The sequence below is a fragment of the Polypterus senegalus genome, chromosome 8 (genome assembly GCF_016835505.1).
Source record: "Polypterus senegalus isolate Bchr_013 chromosome 8, ASM1683550v1, whole genome shotgun sequence".
In the NCBI taxonomy this organism is placed as follows: Eukaryota; Metazoa; Chordata; class Cladistia; order Polypteriformes; family Polypteridae; genus Polypterus; species Polypterus senegalus.
The window spans coordinates 78,982,434-79,006,452 of NC_053161.1; the positions used below are offsets into that span (position 1 = coordinate 78,982,434).

The 24,019-nt window shown below is 39.3% G+C and overlaps 1 protein-coding gene across 1 annotated transcript in view; it reads left to right on the plus strand.

Moving 5' to 3' along the window:
• kin (Kin17 DNA and RNA binding protein) overlaps positions 1–24,019 on the plus strand; it is an 82,903-nt gene that overhangs the window by 48,086 nt on the left and 10,798 nt on the right. Inside the window, exon 8 of the mRNA XM_039761318.1 lies at positions 23,625–23,745. Coding sequence (XP_039617252.1) covers positions 23,625–23,745 — 121 coding nt within the window. The remainder of the gene's footprint in view (positions 1–23,624; positions 23,746–24,019) is intronic.

Below are 24,019 nucleotides of genomic sequence, written 5' to 3' on the forward strand. Positions count from 1 at the left end.
TTTAAAATCCATCCATCCATCCATTTTCCAACCCGTTGAATCTGAACACAGGGTCACGGAGGTCTGCTGCAGCCAATCCCAGCCAACACAGGGCGCAAGGCAGGAACCAATCCCGGGCAGGGCGCCAACCCACCGCAGGACACACACACACACACTCACACACCAAGTACACATTAGGGACAATTTAGAATCGCCAGTCCACCTAACCTGCATGTCTTTGGACTGTGGGAGGAAACTGTATGTGCATGTATACATAATATATATGTGTGTGTGTATGTATGTGTGTGTGTGTATATATATATATATATACTAGCAAAATACCAAGGCATGGCGGAAGTAGTGTGTTAAAGAAGCAATGAAAAAGAAAAGGAAACCTTTTGAAAATAACGTAACATGATTGTCAATGTAATTGTTTTGTCACTGTTGTGAGTAATGAGTGTTGCTGTCATATATATATATATATACTAGCAGAATACCAAGGCTTGGCGGAGAAGTAGTGTGTTAGAAGTTATGAAAAAAGAAAAGCAAACATTTTAAAAATAGCGTAAGATGATTGTTAATGTAATTGTTTTGTCATTGATATGAGTGTTGTTGTCATATCTATCTATTTATATTATATATATAGCAAAAATACCTGCGATTGGCATGAGAAGTAAAAAGAAAAGGAAACATTTTAATAATAAGCGTAACATGATTGACAATGTAATTGTTTTGTCATTGTCATGAGTGTTGCTGGCATATATATATATACATACACACATCTATACACATACATATATACAGTTATATATATATACATATACACACATACATATATATACATATACATATATACACACACACATATATACATACTGTATATACAACATATACATAGCTACATATATACTGTATATACACATATATATATACAAATCTACATATATATATATATCTACATATATATATTAGGGGTGGGACTCGATTAAAAAATTAATCCAATTAATTAGAGGCTGTGTAAGAATTAATCTTGATTAATCGTATGTAATGCATTACGTAAATTTGCCCCAAATCGCAAATTTTTTTTTTTTTTTAATTTAAAACGGTTTTAGTGGGCGACAGAATCAAATAATAGACATGGACATGAATATTGTAAACTGAAGCTGTTTTAATTTCTGAAAAAAAAGCTTTTAAACTGCATTTGAATTCAAAACAGAAACAAAAATATCATCCCTGGTTAAAATTGGGCAGACTTAAAAATAAAGTGGTAGTTTAAGTACTTTAAGTACATTTTCAGAATAGTATTGTCTTTAAATAATAATAACCAAAATTTCAACATAAAGTGCACTTTTCTTCTTAAAAAATAAGTCAGAAACATAAAAGGTAATTTGACCAGCTTACTCTTTAAACTCTGAGTAACATTAGCCAAAATTATTTTGTACATTAGGCTAAAACAGTGTGATCATTGAACATTTTGTAATTAGATGTATTTAGAATTACTAACGGTCACGGAAGTCCAATGATCCCCAGTAAGAGCAACAAAGTCCGCTTTCTGTAATGCATCTAATTTTGCTTGCTTTTCAGTGTGCACAAAACCATGCTTTTATCAAGGCTTCGCTCGGGTAGTCGAAATGATCAGTCATAGGAACGCGCTTTATTCCGACTCTAACATTTTTGTAGCTGTGATGTGTGCATCAGTTTAACGGATGTACCAGGAAATCATGCATTGACAAAAGTTCCGTTTGCTTGGAATTGAAAGTGTGATTAAATGCGTTATTTTTAACGCGTTATGGAGTACATGCATCAAAGCTTCTCAGCTGTGCTTGTGCTAAGAAAGGGAAAATTTTAAAAATAACGTAACATGATTCTGCGTTAACCTAATATTTTCATCGTCCCAAACCAAGGAGATGCGAAGGTAAAATGAATCAGGTAGCGCATTACATAGTCAGTACACCCTCTCGAATCGAACCTCGAATGTCGGCGTTAGAGGCGAAGACTCTACAATTGCGCCCGTGTACCGCAGTGGAGAAGTAGAAGTTATGAAAAGAAAAGGGAACATTTTAAAAATAACGTAACATGATTGTCAATATACAGTAATTGTTTTGTGAGTGTTATTAAATGTTGCTGTCATCAAGGATTTGATTATCATTATTTCTTTCAATCAGGCTCGTATTTGTAGGATGTGTTCAAGTTACATTCCGTGTTTGTCAATCGTTGTAAAGATAAGAGGTTTCATTCATCGATTAGTTCCTTACTGCATCAATAAACAACTCGTCTTCCTCTTTATCTGAGACGTGACAAACTGCATGCATGGTTTTTTGTTTTTTTTTTTACACTGTCTTCCTTTAGCAGGATATTCACTTTTTCCACCGTGTGCTTTGTTTCCGCAGTAGCTGCACTTATTAATATATGATTGTATGTATAAGACGCTTCCTATTTTTTTGCTGCCTTCTCAATTGTGTAATTCGGTTTTTGTTCAGCACTCTTTTGAACTGTTGCTTTTTGTCTGCGCATTGCATCAGTTCACGTGAGCCGCATGGTGTTCTTGCATCGAAGGTTCCCAGCTGTACTGGTGCCATCTCGTGTAATGTCAGCTAAGACCCGCACTTAAAAAGTTTCTCGTAGTTTCAATGAGTTTGTGCCAAACACCACCCTGACCATCTCATCTTCCTCTACATAAGCGCAGTCCTTCACCCGTGAACATTTACCGGCAGTGTTTGTATTGGATTGCCGCTGATGGACGGACTTATATGGGCAGGCACTAAATTACAAACGCTAGTGGCAGCCTGTCTATGAACTTAATTTAATATAAACTTACGGTTCACGCCGTGCTTTGTTTCCGCAGTAGCTGTACTTATGAATATGCTTGTATGCATCATTTGCTTCATAATGTTTTTCTGCCTTCTCAATTGTGAAATGGTGTTTTGTGCTCATCGCTGTTTCGAGTTCTTCCTTGTTCTCTACGTACTTACGTAGGGAGGCGTGATGATGTCACACGAAACTCCCCCCACGCCATCTCCAACTCAAGACTCCATTACATTATATGGGGAAAATAGCTTCCAGTTATGACCCTTATGCGTAGAATTTGAAATGAAACCTGCCCAACTTTTGTAAGTAAGCTGTAAGGAATAAGCCTGCCAAATTTCAGCCTTCTACCTACACGGGAAGTTGGAGAATCAGTGATGAGTCAGTGAGTGAGTGAGTGAGGGCTTTTGCCTTTTATTAGTATATATATATATATATATATATATATATATATATATATATATATATATATATATATATACACACACACACATAAACATATATATATACATATCTATACATATACACATAAATATACACACACACATATATACATACATATATATATATCTACATATATACATACACACACACACATATATATAAACATATATACATACATATCTACATATATACACACACAGCTATTTCGTATCAGTGCAATACGCTGCTTGTTAAAACGGATAACTCCCGCTCTTACGTGCAAGTCTGCGTGGATATTATGAACTATCGTATTTGTTCAAGTTCTATTTAAATTTTAAATAGAAGGAATTTTTATTTAGTCGACAGAAATATCTTTGGTAGGAATGGTAAAACAGACAGGAATATTATTCGTGAATAAATCAACTCAAACCTTAAACAACTTATAATATTTTGCTCTCCATAAAAATATATCCTGTCTAAATTATACAAGTTAGAAATAAAGTAAACGTTAAAAGAACAAACATTCAAATTTCTTTACTCTTATGTAATTTTATATAAAAAATAAACTTAGATTTTAAATATCCCAAAAGATTTTGCCCTCCATAAAAATATATCCTGTCAAAATTATACAAATTCAAATATGAACATGCTGCATAACAAAACCTGGAAATATAAATAAAATGTGTTCCTTTCAGCAATAACAAATCAAATCATTCAGTTGTCTTTGCTCATATGTCATTTTAGAGCTGGACGCCTGGCATCTTTTTTTGACAAGTTCGTTTCTGTTTGGTGTGAGGTTCTGTGTTGTGGAGATTCTCAGGATGGATTGCAGGTGCTCATCAGTGAGGCGACTCCTGTGTGCTGTTTTGTTAGTCTTTATCACTGAGAAGAGCTTCTCACACAGATATGTGCTACCAAACATGCACAAGGTTCGAGCCGCATGTAGACGGACTTTTTGTTCTTCAAAGTCACCAAAGCGCCCGTGCAAACTCAGTGCGCCAGTTTATCAGCAAAGTGCGTATTTGGGAACACCATAGTGACGACTTGGTTCAACATTACTTGGCAACAGGGAACGTGGGGCAAATTGCACTGGCGCATTTGTGTCTCCCATAAAAGCAGCTTCACTTAAAATCACTTTGTGATTGTGCACGGGTAAAACGTCCGCTGAAGTGTCAGATTCTTATTTAATTCTTCTGCTTTCTGTATCTTCTGCATTGCATTCAGGTTACCCTGATGTTTTGTCTCATAGTGCCGTCTTAGATTAAATTCTGTAATTACAGCCACATTAGCTCCACAAATGAGACACACGGGTTCAGTAAACATATACTCAGCCTCCCATCGGTTTTTAAAGGCTCTATTTTCAGAATCAACTTTTCTCTTCAGCATCGTGTGAGCTAGCTTCGCAATAACTTGCAGCATCATAAGCTAGACTTGATTAACGCGTAAGTGTTCGCAAGGCAGCTGAAGCGCTGCATTATGGGATCTGTAGTTTATTGTGTTACCAGCGCTTCATATACCCGGCCATTAATAACAATAATACAGTATATAAAATGATCTCGGGCGGATATAATTACGCCGGGCGGATGTGGCCCGCGGCCCTTGAGTTTGACACATATGGACTAAATAGAACTTGAAAAGATATATTTTTTCAAATGTGATCGCAATTCAGATAGAGTTGACGCAAGACTACAGCCTGCATGCCTCAATAAGTCATCCTCCCTCGCTCTTACTTTTTACCGCTCATCTAATGAATACACTGAGTATGGCTTTACCAAAACAATCATTGATGGCGAATAAAGTATCCATTAAGTATGTAGATCGGGATATATATATATATATATGTTATATTTTTAAATATATATATATACATATATATATATTCCGCAGATACAGCGAGTATATATATATATGTATAAAAAGCTAGAAAAGAAAAGGGAACATTTTAAAATAACATAACATGACTGTCAATATACAGTATTTGTTTTGTGAGTGTTGCTGTCATCAAGGATTTGATTATCATTATTTCTTTCAATCAGGTTCGTATTTGTAGGATGTGTTGTGTTCAAGTTACATTCCGTGTTTGTCAATCGTCGTAAAGATGACAGGTTTCATTCATCGATTCGTTTCTTACTGCATCAATAAACAGCTCGTCTTCTTCTTTATCTGAGACCTGACACACTGCATGCACGGGTTTTTTTTACACTGTCTTCCTTTAGCGGGACATTGACTTTTTCCAACGTGTGCTTTGTTTCCGCAGTAGTTGGATTTATGAATATGCTTGTATGTATCAGACGCTTCATATTTTTTGCTGCCTTTTCAATTGTGTAATTCGGTTTTGTTCAGCTCTTTGGAACTGTTGCTTTTATCTGTGCACTGCCAGTTCACGTGAGCCACTCGGTGTACATGCATCGAAGTTTCCCAGCTGTGCTGGTGCCATCTTGTGCTATGTCCATGGCTGTATTTAATGTTACCTTAGTCCTGGCACTTAAAACTTTCTCTCGCAGTTTCGCTAAGTTTGTATCAAACACCACCCTGACCATCTCATCTTCCTCTCCATAAGCACAGTCCTTCACCCGTGAATATTTACCCGTGGCAGTTTGCTATTGATTGCCGCTGACGGACGGCCTTATATGGGCAGGCACTAAATTACAAACGCCAGCGCAGCCTGTCTATGAACTTAATTTAAAGTGTAGGTTTACATCGTGCTTTGTTTCCGAAGTAGCAGAACTCATGGATATGGTTGTATATGTCACTCGCTCGCTTATTGTTTCGCTGCCTTCTCAATTATATAATGCATGTTTTCTTCAGCGCTTTTTTGAGGTCTTCCTGATTTTCTGTGTACTGCATGATTACGTGGGAGGCGTGATGATGTCACACGAAACTCCGCCCCCACGGCGTTGCAGCTCATCTCCATTACAGTAAATGGAGAAAAACTGCTTCCAGTTATGACCATTACACGTAGAATTTCGATATAAAACCTGCCCAACTTTTGTAAGGAAGCTGTAAGGAATGAACCTGCCAAATTTCAGCCTTCCACCCACACGGGAAGTTGGAGAATTAGTGATGAGTGAGTGAGTGAGTGAGGGCTTTGCCTTTTATTAGTATAGATATATATATATATATATAGATATAACAATAGATATATATATAACAATAGATATATATATATATATATATATATATATATATATATATATATATATATATATATCGGAAACAAAGCACGATGTAAACCTACACTTTAAATTAAGTTCATAGACAGGCTGCCACTGGCGTTGTAATTTAGTGCCTGCCCATATAAGGCCATCCGTCAGCGGCAATCCAATAGCAAACTGCCACGGGTAAATATTCACGGGTGAAGGACTGTGCTTATGGAGAGGAAGATGAGATGGTCAGGGTGGTGTTTGACACAAACTCAGCGAAACTGCCAGAGAAAGTTTTAAGTGCCAGGACTAAGGTAACATTAAATAAAGCTATGGACATAGCACGAGATGGCACCAGCACAGCTGGGAACCTTCGATGCAAGTACACCGAGTGGCTCACGTGAACTGATGCAGTGCACAGATAAAAGCAACAGTTCCAAAGAGCTGAACAAAACCGAATTACACAATTGAAAAGGCAGCAAAAATATGAAGCGCCTGATAAGCATATTCATAAATGCAGCTACTGTGGAAACAAAGCACACGGTGGAAAAAGTCAATGTCCCGCTAAAGGAAGACAGCGTAAAAAAAAAAACCCGTGCATGCAGTTTGTCACATCACAGATAAAAGGAAGACGAGCTGTTTATTGATGCAGTAAGGAACTAATCGATGAATGAAACCTCTTATCTTTACAACGATTGACAAACACGGAATGTAACTTGAACACATCGTACAAATACGAGCCTGATTGAAAGAAATAATGATAATCAAATCCTTGATGACAGCAACATTCAATAACACTCACAAAACAATTACTGTATATTGACAATCATGTTACGTTATTTTTAAAATGTTCCCTTTTCTTTTTCATAACTTCTACTTCTCCACTGCGATACACGGGTATATATATATAAATGTATATCTATAGCCCGATCTACAATACATACTTTAGCATAGACAAGCGGTGGCGCAATTGTAGAGTCTTCGCCTCTAACGCCGAAATTCGAGGTTCGATTCGAGAGGGATGTACTGACTATGTCGCGCTACCGATTCATTTTACCTTCCCATCTCCTTGGTTTGGGACGTATGAAAAAATATTAGGTTAGCAGAATCATGTTACGTATTTTTAAAATTTTCCCTTTCTTAGCACAAGCACAGTTGAGAAGCTTCGATGCATGTACTCCATAACGCGTTAAAAAATAACGCATTTAATCACACTTTCAATTCCAAGCAAACGGGAACTTTTGTCAATGCATGATTTCCTGGTACATCCATTACACTGATGCACACATCACAGCTACAAAAATGTTAGAGTCGGAATAAAGCGCGTTCCTACGACTGATCATTTCGACTACCCGGCGAAGCCTTGATAAAAGCATGGTTTTGTGCACACTGAAAAGCAAGCAAAATTAGATGCATTACAGAAAGCGGACTTTGTGGCTCTTACTGGGGATCATTGGACTTCCGTGACCGTTAGTAATTCTAAATACATCTAATTACAAAATGTTCAATGATCACACTGTTTTAGCCTAATGTACAAAATAATTTTGGCTAATGTTACTCAGAGTTTAAAGAGTAAGCTGGTCAAATTACCTTTTATGTTTCTGACTTATTTTTTTAAGAAGAATACATTTTGGTTATTATTATTTAAAGACAATACTATTCTGAAAATGTACTTAAAGTACTTAAACTACCACTTTATTTTTAAGTCTGCCCAATTTTAACCAGGGATGATATTTTTGTTTCTGTTTTGAATTCAAATGCAGTTTAAAAGCTTTTTTCAGAAATTAAAACAGCTTCAGTTTACAATATTCATGTCCATGTCTATTATTTGATTCTGTAAGCCCACTAAAACCGCTTTTAAATAAAAAAAAAACATTTGCGATTTGGGGCAAATTTACGTGTGCGATTACATACGATTAATCAAGATTAATTCTTACACAGCCTCTAATTAATTGGATTAATTTTTTTAAACGAGTCCCACCCCTAATATATATATGTAGATATATATATGTAGATTTGTATATATATATGTGTATATACAGTATATATGTAGATATGTATATGTTGTATATACAGTATGTATATATGTGTATAGATGTGTATATATATATATATATGTTTATATGTATATATATGTTTATATATGTGTCTGTGTGTGTGTGTATATATATATATATATATATATATATATATATATATATATATATATATATATATATGCCAGCAACACTCATGACAATTACAAAACAATTATATTGTCAATCATGTTACGTTATTATTAAAATGTTTCCTTTTCTTTTTACTTCTCCCTGCCAATGCAGCTATTTTGCTATATATATATATATATATATATATATATATATATATATATATATATATATATATATATAAATAGATAGATATGACAACAACACTCATATCAATGACAAAACAATTACATTAACAATCATCTTACGTTATTTTTAAAATGTTTGCTTTTCTTTTCATAACTTCTTTAACACACTACTTCTCCGCTGCGAAGCGCGGGTATTCTGCTAGTGTATGTATATATATAAAAATATAAAAGATAACTCCTGTAGCCACAATAAATGCTTTTATTGAATAGACAAACCAGGGATGAACAAGTTCCTTTCTACTGCAGCCACAGCCGCAACACACATAAAAAACATCAATAATAACTCAAACTTGCAATATTATTTAGAAAAATTGCAACATTTTACCAAAAATTCGGATTATTTGTAAACAAAATCCATTGTCCTCTCTTTCCTCAAAAACAGTTCAATTACTCTGTTGTACGGATTATCCGTGCGCTTCAGTTCCATCAAAACCTCACTTTCTATCGCCATCGGCTAATGCTGAAAGGCTTAACCCCCCTATGGTATTTCTGGCATAAGTTTCAATTTGCTTTAGGGCTGAAAATGTCCGCTCGACAGAAGCAGTGTACACAGGAATGCTCACCAAATATACCAATGTGAACAGCTGCCCCATGCTCTCATTCAGATTTTTCTGATGAAGGAAGTCAAGGAGATCAGGGGGAGATTTTCCTGCAAAATCATCAATGGCATACATTACAGTCAGTTCTGTTTTTTGCCAAGACAGATCAAAAAGCACTCTGTGGCTCTTGTGTTAACGTAGAGACGGCTGCATGTGTGAAATTTGTCTTATATTCCCGAAACTTCTGGGGCTCAAGGAGCGTGTCAAGCATCAAGTTTTCGTGGTCTTGAAATCTGGTCTGTGTCTGGCAAATAATATTGTCCAGAATCCTGCCATTGAGTTGGCCGTAGTGCACGCGACAATCTTTCACTCAGAGCGTTTGCGGTGCATTCAGTGGCCTCGGAGAGTTCCTCATATCGGCTTCTATCCAATCAATGGGTCTGAATACGGTGACGTTGCCGTCCGCCTGCTAGAGGGCCCTACTGACACCAACTCAAAATCTGATTGGTTGAAGCAACAGGTTAATCGACATTTATTTTGTGTTAGAGTGCCTCCACAACAGATTGTGAAAGCCTCTCTGCCTGGCAACAAAAAACTAACGGAGCGCCTTATATGAGCAGGCAGTCAGCTAAAGAAGGTAATCAATAAACATCTATAATCGTAATGAACAAAAAATAGCGTACAAGCCGCGGATTAAATAAAGGAAATGGGTAACTGAACAGTAAAATAAGTCTTGAATAGCTACACAATAACTATAACAATCGTAATAAACGAACAATAAAACAGTATAGAACCGCGAAGCAAGGAGAAATGACGGCCTTATATGGTGCTCGTTTATAAAGCAGCGGAGAAGCTGTGTGAAGGCAGCTACACAAAAAACAGCAGAGCGCCACAATCTGAATGTATTCCTCGCATCACCGTTATACCCTCTGATCTCCCATTTCAATTCAAATGCCTCAGATTTCCAGTAAGGCTCTGTTTTTAGCCGAGACAGATCAAAAAGCACTCTGTGGCTCTTGTGTTAAAGTAGAGAAGGCTGCATGCGTGAAATTTTTCTTATATTCCCGAAACTTCTGGGGCTCGAGGAGCGTGACAAACATCAGGTTTTTGTGGTCTTGAAATCTGGTCTGTGTCTGGCAAATAATATTGTCCAGAATCCTGCCATGGAGTTGGCCGTAGTGCACGCGATGATCTTTTGCTTGGAGCGTTTGCGGTGCGTTCAGTGGCCTCAGAGAGTTCCTCATATCGGCTTCTATCCAATCAATGGGTCTGAATACGGTGACGTTGCCGTACGCCTGCTAGAAGGCCCTACTGACACCAACTCAAAATCTGATTGGTTGAAGCAACAGGTTAATCGACATTTATTCTGTGTTAGAGTGCCTCCACAACAGATTGTGAAAGCCTCTCTGCCTGGCAACAAATAATGGCTGAAATGTGATTAGTTAAATGCTTGAATACGAAACTCCGCCTCCCACGGCTATCGAGCTGCAGTCTATTACAGTATATGGACAAAAATACTTTCCAGTTATGATCATTACACGTACAATTTTGAAATGAAACTGCCCAACTTTTGTAAGTAAGCTGTAAGGAATGAGCCTGCCAAATTTCAGCCTTCTACCTACACGGGAAGTTGGAGAATTAGTAGTGAGTGAGTGAGTGAGTCAGTGAGGGCTTTGCCTTTTATTAGTATAGATATAAAATGTGTGTGTGTGTGTGTGTGTGTGTGTGTGTGTGTGTGTATATATATATATATATATGTGTGTGTATGTATATGTTTGTATATATATATATACACGTATATGTGTATGTATATATGTGTATGTATAGATATATGTGTATATATGTGTGTGTATGTATATACTGTATATATATATATATATATATATTGTCACACATGTGCGATTAGGAGGCAGTCAAAGAGCCTAAAGGTGAGTGAAACATCGCGAGATAGAGGGTTATCACGTGGTACTTACCCAAATCTCTTTTGGTCAACAGAACACCTGAAGAAAAATAGTTCCTCCACTTCCAGGTTCCAAAATGGCCGTGGACGACGTCACTTCCGGCCAACCATGATGATGTCACTTCCGGCTCCATCAATCCACCTCACTTCCGTCCAATCATGATGACGTTGTTTCCGGTTCCTGTTTCCAACGTCACTTCCTGCCAACCATTTCCTGTACCATAATCCTGTTCTGTATAAAGCCGCCATTTTGTCAAAGAAAGTTGTTCACTGTTTTACTTTTGGAAACTCTGAATCATTTACATTCTTTATTGTCTGGATGACAATATATGGGGACGGTCCCCAAAACTTTGTTTTTGTTTGTGCTGTCTTCTTTGGGGAAGAATAAACACCACAATTGGCGTAGTCGGCTAGGATTGTTTTTCGTCTGCTTCAAGATGTCGGAGGAACAGGACCTGAATACCGTTCTCAACACCATCATGGGCGATCTTCAAACCCTGAAATTACAGATGGGCGAAACAAGGACCCAAGTAGCAGAAGCCAACGCCGTGCTGCTGCTGCAGGAGTACGGACGGAGGTCGCCGCCACCTCCTATTGCCATAACTACACTCACGGAGTCGGACGATATAGAAACATATTTTTGATCTTGAGCGCACGCTAAGCGAACGCATGGCGAGGTCGGAATGGGCGTACCTACTGGCTCCCTACCTGAAGGGAACGGCGCAGAGAGCCTATTATGATCTAACTGAGGAGCAGGCTGCTGATTATGACGCTCTAAAGAAGGAGGTGTTCAAGCGCCACGGCGATCTCGGAACAGCAGGCGAGAGAATGGAGGGAGTGGCAGTTCGATCCGAGAGACCGATAAGAACCCAGGGCTTTGAAGCCTGGGGGAAAGTATGTCGCTGGCTACGGCCCGACATTAATAATTCGCACAAGATGGCCGAGCTTATAGCGTGTGAAACCTTTGTGCATGCCCTCCTGACCATATCGCCCAGCAAGTCCGCAAACAAAACTTCGAGGACATGGACACCTTAATACAAATCACAGAGCGCCACTGGGCGGCTTGCAAATCAGGGAAATCAGAACGGTTCTCACGTCGAACCCAACAGGCACGTGGGGCAGCTCCTGAGCCCACCCGACAAGCTCCCGAGCCTGCCGTCCGTAACGGGACAGAGGTGCTAATCTTCCCGCTGTTTCAAGTGTGGGGAGATTGGACATCTGTCCCCAACTGTTCCTTTGAGCCCATGGATTGCTCATTAGTTAAGGGAGAAGGTATTGTGCCACTGTGACTAATCCTTTATCTCTTCCATATACAGGTGCAGTTATTATAAATGGCAGGAAGGTAAGAGCAATGTTTGATTCCGGAGTAACATTTCCATTGTTGCTACCCGCTTCGCTTTACGCAACAGTGGACTAGAATAAAAACTAGTCTAAAATGTATTCATGGGGATATCCGGTATTATAAAACTGCCAGATGTGTGGTATCGGTAAATCATCACCTTACGAGCATGGCCATGGCTGTATTACCGGATCCCCCTTTTCCAGTTATACTGGGTAGAGACTGGAATAAAATTACCAGCGGTAATAACGTAACTGTACCTAAAAACATTTAGGCTTAGTAATGGAGAATACTGCTCGACTGCCTCCACGCCATGTCCCACAGTAGCACGGACCCATACGGGTACCCAATGCGAAGAATTGATGTCCCATCGACCTCTGCGGGAACTAGTACAGTTAACGAGAGGACGTGGTGACTGAAACCACACCCCTTGAGGTCGCACAAGACCCAATACAAGACTTAACTGCCCAATTTCTATTAACACCATCGTCTTTTAAAAGAGAACAATGGAACGATGATTCCTTAAAAAATATTAGGAATGCAATAGTATCTACCGAGGGTTATACAACCCTGGATCCCATGCCACCGATGCGTTCTTTGTACTTAAAACGAATTATTATATAGAGTGGCAGAACATGAGGGAGAAGTGCGCGCTGTTGTTGATTCCACGCACCTTTCGGCGAAAGGTGTGTGAATTAGCACACGCTCACCTTCTAGGAGCCCACTTAGGCTCCGAAAAAACATTAGAGAGAATAAAACTCCGATTCTATTGGCCGGGAATTAACGAGGAGGTCCGGCGATTTTGCACTTCATGTCCGGAGTGTCAACTTCGCCAGATTCCAAGAAGGACGCGAGCTCCTCTCGTTCCCCTTCCCCTTATTGATATCCCTTTGAACGAGTGGTGTCGATCTCGAGGACCATTGGAACCCTCGTTAAAGGTTTTAAATATATTTTGGTGCTGGTAGATTATGCCACTCGTTTTCCGGAAGCTGTTCCGTTGCGCTCAGCTAATACGAAAAACATCGCACGGGAATTAGTAGGGATATTCGCCGTGTTGGGATCCCCAAAGAGGTTTTAACGGACCAAGGGACTCCTTTCACTTGAGACGTTCAGGAAGTAGCCAAATTACTCGAATAAAACATCTGAAAACGTCTGTCTATCATCCCCAAACTGACGGGTTGGTGGAGCGTTTAATCAAACTTTAAAACAGATGTTACGCAAGGTAGTTAACGAGGATGGAAGAAACTGGGATCAGTTGCTTCCTCTCGCTTTGTTTGCTTATCGGAAGTCCTCAGACCTCCACTGGTTTCTCTCCTTTGAATTATTATATGGAAGACAACCCAGGGGGCTTTTGGATATGTTAAAAGAAGGATGGGAAGAGGAGGTCCTCCCTACTTCAAATATTCTTGAATATATCGCGCAATTACGCGATAGATTAGAGAAAATCAGACCTATTCTAAAAGAAAATTTGGAAAAGGCACAAGCAGCGCAGTCCCGTTATTATAACCAAACACCACCATTCGAGAATTTGTCCCGGTGATCGTGTAATGGTGCTTGTCCCAACTTCTCATTCAAAGTTGTTAGCACATTGGCAAGGCCCTTATGAAATTAAAGAAAGAAAAGGTCTCGTTGATTATTTGGTTAAACAACCTAATCGCGACCGACTGAACGAGTGTATCATATTAATTTGCTGAAACCATGGAAGGACAGGGACCTGATCCCTCGTCCAATCAGCCTCGTTCTCTTTTATGTCATGTGCCCACCTTAATTTTGGCCCGATTTGACATTTAAACAACGACAAGATCTCGAGACGGCTATCTTGTCTGTCCCTAAAGTTGTGGACGAGTTACCTGGGCGTACGCGCTGATTGTTCACGACATTATTACTGACCCTGGAGTGATTGTCAGAGAGAGACCTTATAGGCTCCGGAGGCAAAGAAAGCGGAAGTAGAGTTGGAAATTAGACGAATGCTGGAATTGGGGTTATTGAAGGAGCTATAGCCCTTGGTCTAGTCCAATTGTCTTAGTTTCTAAACCTGATGGGTCGTGGAGGTTCTGTAATGACTTTCGTCGACTTAATCAGGTCTCTAAATTTGATGCGTATCCCATGCCGCGAGTAGATGATTTACTTGATCGGTTAGGGAACGCTCAATTCCTAACTACTCTTGACATGACCAAAGGGTATTGGCAAATTCCCTTAACGGACTCCGCCAAAGAAAAACCCGCTTTTAGTACTCCCAGTGGACATTGGCAATACAGGGTCCTTCCTTTTGGCTTGCACGGGCACCAGCTACCTTCCAACGCCTGGTAGACACACTGCTACGGCCCCACAATTCATATAGTGCTGCCTACCTAGATGATGTTGTCATTTATTCCAGCACGTGGAAGGATCATGTATGGCAGGTTCAAACAATACTCTCCACGCTAGCGTCTGCTGGTCTTGAATTAATCCAAGAAATGTTTTTGGGTTAAGAGAAGCCAAATATTTAGGCTACCTAGTAGGAGGGTGTTGTTAAACCACAATGTTCTAAAATTGATGCCATTTTGAATTGGCCCGTCCGATGAATAAGAGGCAAGTTCAAGCATTTTGGGATTGGCAGGTTACTATCGCGCTTTGTACCGCATTTCTCAGAAATAGCTGCGCCTTATCTGATTTAACAAGGAAACGCAGCACCTTTAAAAGTGGTATGGGACATTTCGGTTGATAAAGCATTCAGTGACTTAAAATTGGCCCTTACTTCAGCACCTGTTTTAAGTTCTCCTGATTTTTCTGTTCCTTTCATCCTCCAGACCGACGCATCGGCCACAGGTTTGGGTGCCGTGCTGAGCCAATGCGTTGATGGTGCTGAACACCCTGTTATGTACCTGAGCCGGAAACTGCTGGACCGGAGACCAAGTATGCTGCGGTGGGCGAGAAGCCTTGGCGATTAAGTGGGCTGTCACGTCTTTGAGGTACTACCTATTGGGGCGTGAGTTTACTCTGGTGACGGATCATGCTGCTTTACAGTGGATGTCCCTTCATCGAGTCTAACCTCGCATCACTAGGTGGTTTTGATCTTCAACCTTATCGTTTCAGTGTCATTTATCGTAGAGGTTCCTTGCAAGCCAACGCAGATGCTCTCTCGTGTCCACGACCTCTCGGTGCAGGTCGCCCGACCCGATGGGTCTGGGCTGAGGGGGGGGTCATGTCACACATGTGCGATTAGGAGGCAGTCAAAGAGCCTAAAGGTGAGTGAAACATCGCGAGATAGAGGGTTATCACGTGGTACTTACCCAAATCTCTTTTGGTCAACAGAACACCTGAAGAAAAATAGTTCCTCCACTTCCAGGTTCCAAAATGGCCGTGACGACGTCACTTCCGGCCAACCATGATGATGTCACTTCCGGCTCCATCAATCCACCTCACTTCCGTCCAATCATGATGACGTTGTTCCCGGTTCCTGTTTCCAACGTCACTTCCTGCCAACCATTTCCTGTACCATAATCCTGTTCTGTATAAAGCCGCCATTTTGTCAAAGAAAGTTGTTCACTGTTTTACTTTTGGAAACTCTGAATCATTTACATTCTTTATTGTCAGGATGACAATATATGGGGACGGTCCCCAAAACTTTGTTTTTGTTTGTGCTGTCTTCTTTGGGGAAGAATAAACACCACAATATATATATGTGTATGTATATGTGTATGTATATACAGTGGGTACGGAAAGTATTCAGACCCCCTTCAATTTTTCACTCTTTGTTATATTACAGCCATTTGCTAAAATCATTTAAATTAATTTTTTTCCTCATTAATGTACACACAGCACCCTATATTGACAGACAAAAAAAAGAATTTTTGAAATTGTTGCAGATTTATTAAAAAAGAAAAACTGAAATATCACATCACTGTATTGGACAAGTGATGAGCAGTGCCTGGTTGTCTCCACCCATACTGCTTAGAATTAAGGCCAAAAAGTTCTATCTTGGTCTCATCAGACCAGAGAATCGTATTTCTCACCATCTCAGAGTTCTTCATGTGTCTTTTAGCAAACTCCATGCGGGCTGTCATGTGTCTTCCTCTCCTCAGTGTGTGGAGACAACCAGGCACTGCTCATCACTTGTCCAATACAGTCCCCACAGTGAAGCATGGCGGTGGCAGCATCATGCTGTAGGGGTGTTTTTCAGCTGCAGGGACAGGACGACTGGTTGCAATCGAGGGAAAGATGAATGCGGCCAAGTACAGGGATATCCTGGACATAAACCTTCTCCAGAGTGCTAAGGACCTCAGACTGGGCCGAAGGTTTACCTTCCAACAAGAAAATAACCCTAAGTGCACAGCTAAAATAACGAAGGAGTGGCTTCACAAAAACTCTGTGACTGTTCTTGAATGGCCCAGTCAGAGCCCTGACTTAAACCCAATTGAGCATCTCTGGAGAGACCTAAAAATGGCTGTCCACCAACCTTTACCATCCAACCTGACAGAACTGGAGAGGATCTGCAAGGAGGAATGGCAGAGGATCCCCAAATCCAGGTGTGAAAAACTTGTTGCATCTTTCCCAAGAAGACTCATGGCTGTATTAGCTCAAAAGGGTGCTTCTACTAAATACTGAGCAAAGTGTCTGAATACTTAGGACCATGTGATATTTCAGTTTTTCTTTTTTAATAAATCTGCAACAATTTCAAAAATTCTTTTTTGTCTGTCAATATGGGGTGCTGTGTGTACATTAATGAGGAAAAAAATTAATTTAAATGATTTTAGCAAATGGCTGCAATATAACAGTGAAAAATTGAAGGGGGTCTAAATACTTTCCGTACCCACTGTATATATATGTGTATGTATATGTGTATGTATGTGTGTGTGTGTGTGTATGTATATATACTGTTTCTGATCATCAAACACATTTAACCATTAGTCAAATATAACACAAGTAAACACAAAATGCAGTTTTAAAATGATGGTTTTTATTATTTAGGGAGAAAAAAAAAATTAAACCTACATGGCCCTGTGTGAAAAAGTAATTGCCCCTTGAACCTAATAACTGGTTGGGCCACCCTTAGCAGCAATAACTGCAATCAAGGGTTTGCGATAACTTGCAGTGAGTCTTTTACAGCGCTCTGGAGGAATTTTGGCCCACTCATCTTTGCAGAATTGTTGTAATTCAGCTTTATTTGAGGGTTTTCTAGCATGAACTGTCTTTTTAAGGTCATGCCATAGCATCTCAATTGGATTCAAGTCAGGACTTTGACTAGGCCACTCCAAAGTCTTCATTTTGTTTTTCTTCAGCCATTCAGATGTGGATTTGCTGGTGTGTTTTGGGTCATTGTCCTGTTGCAGCACCAAGATCGCTTCAGCTTGAGTTGACGAACAGATGGCCGGACATTCTCCTTCAGGATTTTTGGTAGACAGTAGAATTCATGGTTCCATCTATCACAGCAAGCCTTCCAGGTCCTGAAGCAGCAAAACAACCCCAGACCATCACACTACCACCACCATATTTTACTGTTGGTATGATGTTCTTTTTCTGAAATGCTGTGTTCCTTTTACGCCAGATGTAACGGACATTTGCCTTCCAAAAAGTTCAACTTTTGTCTCATCAGTCCACAAGGTATTTTCCCAAAAGTCTTGGCAATCATTGAGATGTTTCTTAGCAAAATTGAGACAAGCCCTAATGTTCTTTTGCTTAACAGTGGTTTGCGTCTTGGAAATCTGCCATGCAGGCCGTTTTGCCCAGTCTCTTTCTTATGGTGGAGTCGTGAACACTGACCTTAATTGAGGCAAGTGAGGCCTGCAGTTCTTTAGACGTTGTCCTGGGGTCTTTTGTGACCTCTCGGATGAGTCGTCTCTGCGCTCTTGGGGTAATTTTAGTTGGCCGGCCACTCCTGGGAAGGTTCACCACTGTTCCATATTTTTGCCATTTGTGGATAATGGCTCTCACTGTGGTTCGCTGGAGTCCCAAAGCTTTAGAAATGGCTTTATAACCTTTACCAGACTGATAGATCTCAGTTACTTCTGTTCTCATTTGTTCCTGAATTTCTTTGGATCTTGGCATGATGTCTAGCTTTTGAGGTGCTTTTGGTCTACTTCTCTATGTCAGGCAGCTCCTATTTAAGTGATTTCTTGATTGAAACAGGTGTGGCAGTAATCAGGCCTGGGGGTGGCTACGGAAATTGAACTCAGGTGTGATACACCACAGTTAGGTTATTTTTAACAAGGGGCAATTACTTTTTCACACAGGGCCATGTAGGTTTGGATTTTTTTTCTCCCTAAATAATAAAAACCATCATTTAAAAACTGCATTTTGTGTTTACTTGTGTTATATTTGACTAATGGTAAATGTGTTTGATGATCAGAAACATTTTGTGTGACAAACATGCAAAAGAATAAGAAATCAGGAAGGGGGCAAATAGTTTTTCACACCAGTGTATGTATATGTGTGTGTATTTATGTATGTATGTACAAACCGGATTCCAAAAAAGTTGGGATGAATAAATCGTGAATAAAAACTGAATGCAATGATGTGGAGGTGCCAACTTCTAATATTTTATTCAGAATAGAACATAAATCACGGAACAAAAGTTTAAACTGAGAAAATGTATCATTTTAAGGGAAAAATATGTTGATTCAGAATTTCATGGTGTCAACAAATCCCAAAAAAGTTGGGACAAGGCCATTTTCACCACTCTGTGGCATCTCCCCTTCTTCTTACAACACTCAACAGACATCTGGGGACCGAGGAGACCAGTTTCTCAAGTTTAGAAATAGGAATGCTCTCCCATTCTTGTCTAATACAGGCCTCTAACTGTTCAATCATCTTGGGCCTTCTTTGTCGCACCTTCCTCTATATGATGCGCCAAATGTTCTCTATAGGTGAAAGATCTGGACTGCAGACTGGCCATTTCAGTACCCGGATCCTTCTCCTACGCAGCCATGATGTTGTGATTGATGCAGAATGTGGTCTGGCATTATCTTGTTGAAAAATGCAGGGTCTTCCCTGAAAGAGATGACGTCTGGATGGGAGCATATGTTGTTCTAGAACCTGAATATATTTTTCTGCATTGATGGTGCCTTTCCAGACATGCAAGCTGCCCATGCCACACGCACTCATGTAACCCCATACCATCAGAGATGCAGGCTTCTGAACTGAGCGTTGATAACAACTTGGGTTGTCCTTGTCCTCTTTGGTCCGGATGACATGGCATCCCAGATTTCCAAAAAGAACTTTGAATCGTGACTCGCCTGACCACAGAACAGTCTTCCATTTTGCCACACTCCATTTTAAATGATCCCTGGCCCAGTGAAACGCCTGAGCTTGTGGATCTTGCTTAGAAATGGCTTCTTCTTTGCACTGTAGAGTTTCAGCTGGCAACGGCTGATGGCACGGTGGACTGTGTTCACTGACAATGGTTTCTGGAAGTATTCCTGAGCCCATTCTGTGATTTCCTTTACAGTAGCATTCCTATTTGTGGTGCAGTGTCGTTTAAGGCCCAGAGATCACGGGCATCCAGTATGGTTTTACGGCCTTCACCCTTACGCACAGAGATTGTTCCAGATTCTCTGAATCTTAGGATGATGTTCTGCACAGTTGATGATGATAGATGCAAAGTCTTTGCAATTTTTCGCTGGCTAACACCTTTCTGATATTGCTCCACTATCTTTCTGCGCAACATTGTGGGAATTGGTGATCCTCTACCCATCTTGGCTTCTGAGAGACACTGCCTCTCTGAGAAGCTCTTTTTATACCCAGTCATGTTGCCAATTGACCCAATTAGTGTTAATTGGTCTTCCAGCTCTTCGTTATGCTCACATTTACTTTTTCCAGCCTCTTATTGCTACTTGTACCAACTTTTTTGGGATTTGTTGACACCGTGAAATTTTGAATCAACATATTTTTCCTTTAAAATGATACATTTACTCGGATTAAACGTTTAATCTGTCATCTACGTTCTATTACAAATAAAATAATGACATTTGCCATCTCCACATCCATTGCATTCAGTTTTTGTTCACAATTTGTTTAGTGTCCCAACTTTTTTGGAATCCGGTTTGTATGTGTATATATGCATATATTACACACTTTGTGTGTAATGAATCTATAAATGAGTTTCACTTTTTGAATTGAATTACTGAAATAAATTAACTTTTTGCTGATATTCTAATTTATCGAGATGCACCTGCATGTTAACCCTGTTGATTCAGATTGCCAGTCAGTCTGTGCAAGTCACCAACTCTGCCTCTAGCAAAAGAACCCCAGACTATCACACTTTTTCCTCCATTTTTGGCGTCATACACTAAAGAACCATCCTTTTACCAATACGATGGCATACAAACACCTGCATGGTGAACTGAAGATATCAAATTTTGATTCATCAGTCCAAAAGACTGTTTTTCCAGTCTGCAGTTGTCCACAGCAAATATTTCAAAGCCCTATTTTGTCCTTTAAAGAATGGCTTTCTTACTACCACTTATTCTGTCAAACCTGCATCGGAAAGTCTCCCGTTCACAGTAGAAATTGAGACTTGCTTTTATCCAAGCACTGTTACATTGTGTTTGAAGCTGTTGTGCTGTGAGGTGCCTATGACACAAGCTGGTGACCCTCAGAAACTTGCCCTCTGATAGGGTTGTGACTTTGGGTCTGCCAAATTTCTTCCTATCAGTTTCTTCCAATTTCCAATTGTCTTTGGATTGTATAGGATATGATACTCACTGACACTTAGATTTTCTTTTATTATAAATTTCTTTAAATGAAAGGCCTATACTTCTAATGGTAATAATGGTCTGTCTCATTTTACGTGTTAATTGCCATTATCACTGAAATTTACTACTTTGTATGGTGTCATATTATCTAAGCAGTACTTCAGAGGGTGTAGGAAGACAGTCTGTTCCAACTCTGCTTTAAGACGGGTTTTAAGTAATTAAAAGAAGTTGGGACACCTGTGCAAATTGTTTGTTTCAACTTGCAAGGCTTAATGTACTTTAATTGCTGCAGAACATCTGTAGGTTGTAACCTATTAGTTGTTCCTGAGGAAGGCCCATTTGTAATATTCTGGAATTGCCTTTATTTTCAATTTTTTCTTACCAAAACTTAAAATTTAAACCTCTGGAAGTTTACTTCTTACCTTTTCATCATTTTAGGTCATTTATTGCATTTCAATTAATTCAATTTGAAGAAAAACTAAGGTGTTCAAAAAAACATCTGACTGGTAGTGTTGTTCATATATATAATATGTTACAGGATAAACATATATATTTCAGTCATCCTTGTATTTATCAATAAAATGCATTACTCTTACACTGTGTGCACAATTATTAGGCAAGTTGTATTTTTGAGGATTAATTTTAATATGGAACAAACACAGTGCTATCAGTCAATCCAAAATGTTAATAAACCTGAAACCTGAATGTTTCACAATGGAAATGTGAGTGTGAACATCATCAGGGGAATACATATGTGCGCACAATTATTAGGCAACTATTAGTGTGCAGATTTATTATGCAACTAAAGGAAAAATGAAAATTTTCCCATCTCGCTTGTTTATTTTCATCTGTTATAGTGAGAATAATAAACAAACACCTCAAAATTTACAAATAAACATCTCTGACATTTCAAAAAAAATAAATCAATCAATCAATGACCAATATAGCCACCCTTCTTTCCAATAACAGTCATAAGCCTTTCCATTCATGGAGTCTGTCAGTTTCTTGATCTGTTGACGATCAGCTTTTTGTGGAGCAGTGACTACAGCCTCCCAGACACTCTTCAGAGAGGTGTATTGTTTTTCTCCCCCGTAAATCTAGCGTTTAAGAAGTCCTCGATAGGGTTTAGGTCAGATGAGGAAGGGGGGCCATGTCATTATTCCTTCATCTTTAAGGCCTTTACTGGCTGGCCACGCAGTGGAGAACTTCGATGCAAGTGATGGAGCATTGGCCTGCATAAAAATCATGGTCTTTTCCTGTATCACTGTTTGAAGAAAGTGTCTTCGAAAAACTGGCAGTTTGGGAGTTGATTTTGAGTTCATCTTCAATGCAAAAAGGTCCAACTAGCTCATCTTTAAAAATACCAGCTCATACCAGTACCCCACCTCCACGTTGGAGTGGAGCTCTGTGCCCATTACTGATCCACAGGTCCATCCATCTGGTCCATCAAGAGTCACTCTCATCTCATCAGTCCATAAAACCTTTGAAAAAAATCTGTCTTCAGATATTTCTTGGCCCAGTTTTGACGTTTCAACTTATGTTTCTTGTTCAGTGGTGGTTGGGTTTCAGCCCTCCTCACCTTGGCCATGTCTTTGAGCACTGAACACCTTGTACTTCTGGACACTCCAGGTAGGTTGCAGCTCTGGAATATGAAAGTACTGGAGGATAATGGGTTCCTGGTAGCTTCACGTTTGATTCTTCTCAAATCTTTGGCAGCTAATTTGCGTCTTTTGTTCTCAACACGTTTCTTGCGACCCTGTTGACTATTTGCAACAAAATGTTTGATGGTTCTGTGATCACACACCAATATCTTAGCAATTCCAAAAGTGCTGCATCCCTCTGAAAGACTTTTTACAATTTTTGACTTTTCAGAGTCAGTTAAATCTCTTTTTTGGCCCATTTTGCCTGAGGAAAACTAGCTGCCTAATAATTCTGCACACCTTGATATAGGGTGTTGATCTCCTTAGGCCACACCCTCCCTCATTACACAAATACACATCACCTGACGTGCTTAAATCCAATAAGCATTCAAGTTAATACAGCTTGGAGTTGGAATATACGCATTAAAAATGATGATATGGTCAAAATACTCACTTGCCTAATAATTGTGCACACAGTGTATTTCTTAAAACATGTTTCAGTTACCTTGATGATAAGCCTAACGGCTAGAAACCTGGCTCTTACAACAGTAAGGTAAATAAAGTAGTCTTACCATATTATTTAATTATTTACATCGTCAAAGGCAAAATGGATAATTAACCAAGCTAAATCTCTCCTCAATTATTTATTTACATAATAAATAAAATATAATCCTTGGGGAAACAAAAGCAATATACCATATACTTTTTTTTTTATTTATTTTTTTATAGTTTGAATCTTGGATCCAGTGCTTTGCAAACCATTGCTGTCACAGGAAAAAGGAAGGATTTGGGCCACAATATGGAGTCCAAGGAGAAAAAGAAAAAGTCTGCGTTGGATGAGATAATAGAAGTATTTTACATTTTAGTTTATGTTTTACTATAAAAATAGAACAGTGTTGCCATATTTGTAATATTAACTGTTTGCTGTCATATTTGCCATGTTACTAACTACAGGTACTACTTAGTTTGATTTAGTTTATTGCAGTATAACCAGACTATATGTTTTTAACACTATGTTTTATGAGAATATTATTTATATATTTGCAAAAAAAATCTTGTTTAACTAGTAGCTTGCTGGTATATTTATTGAAACCATTTATTTCTTGAGAATTATGAGACAACAT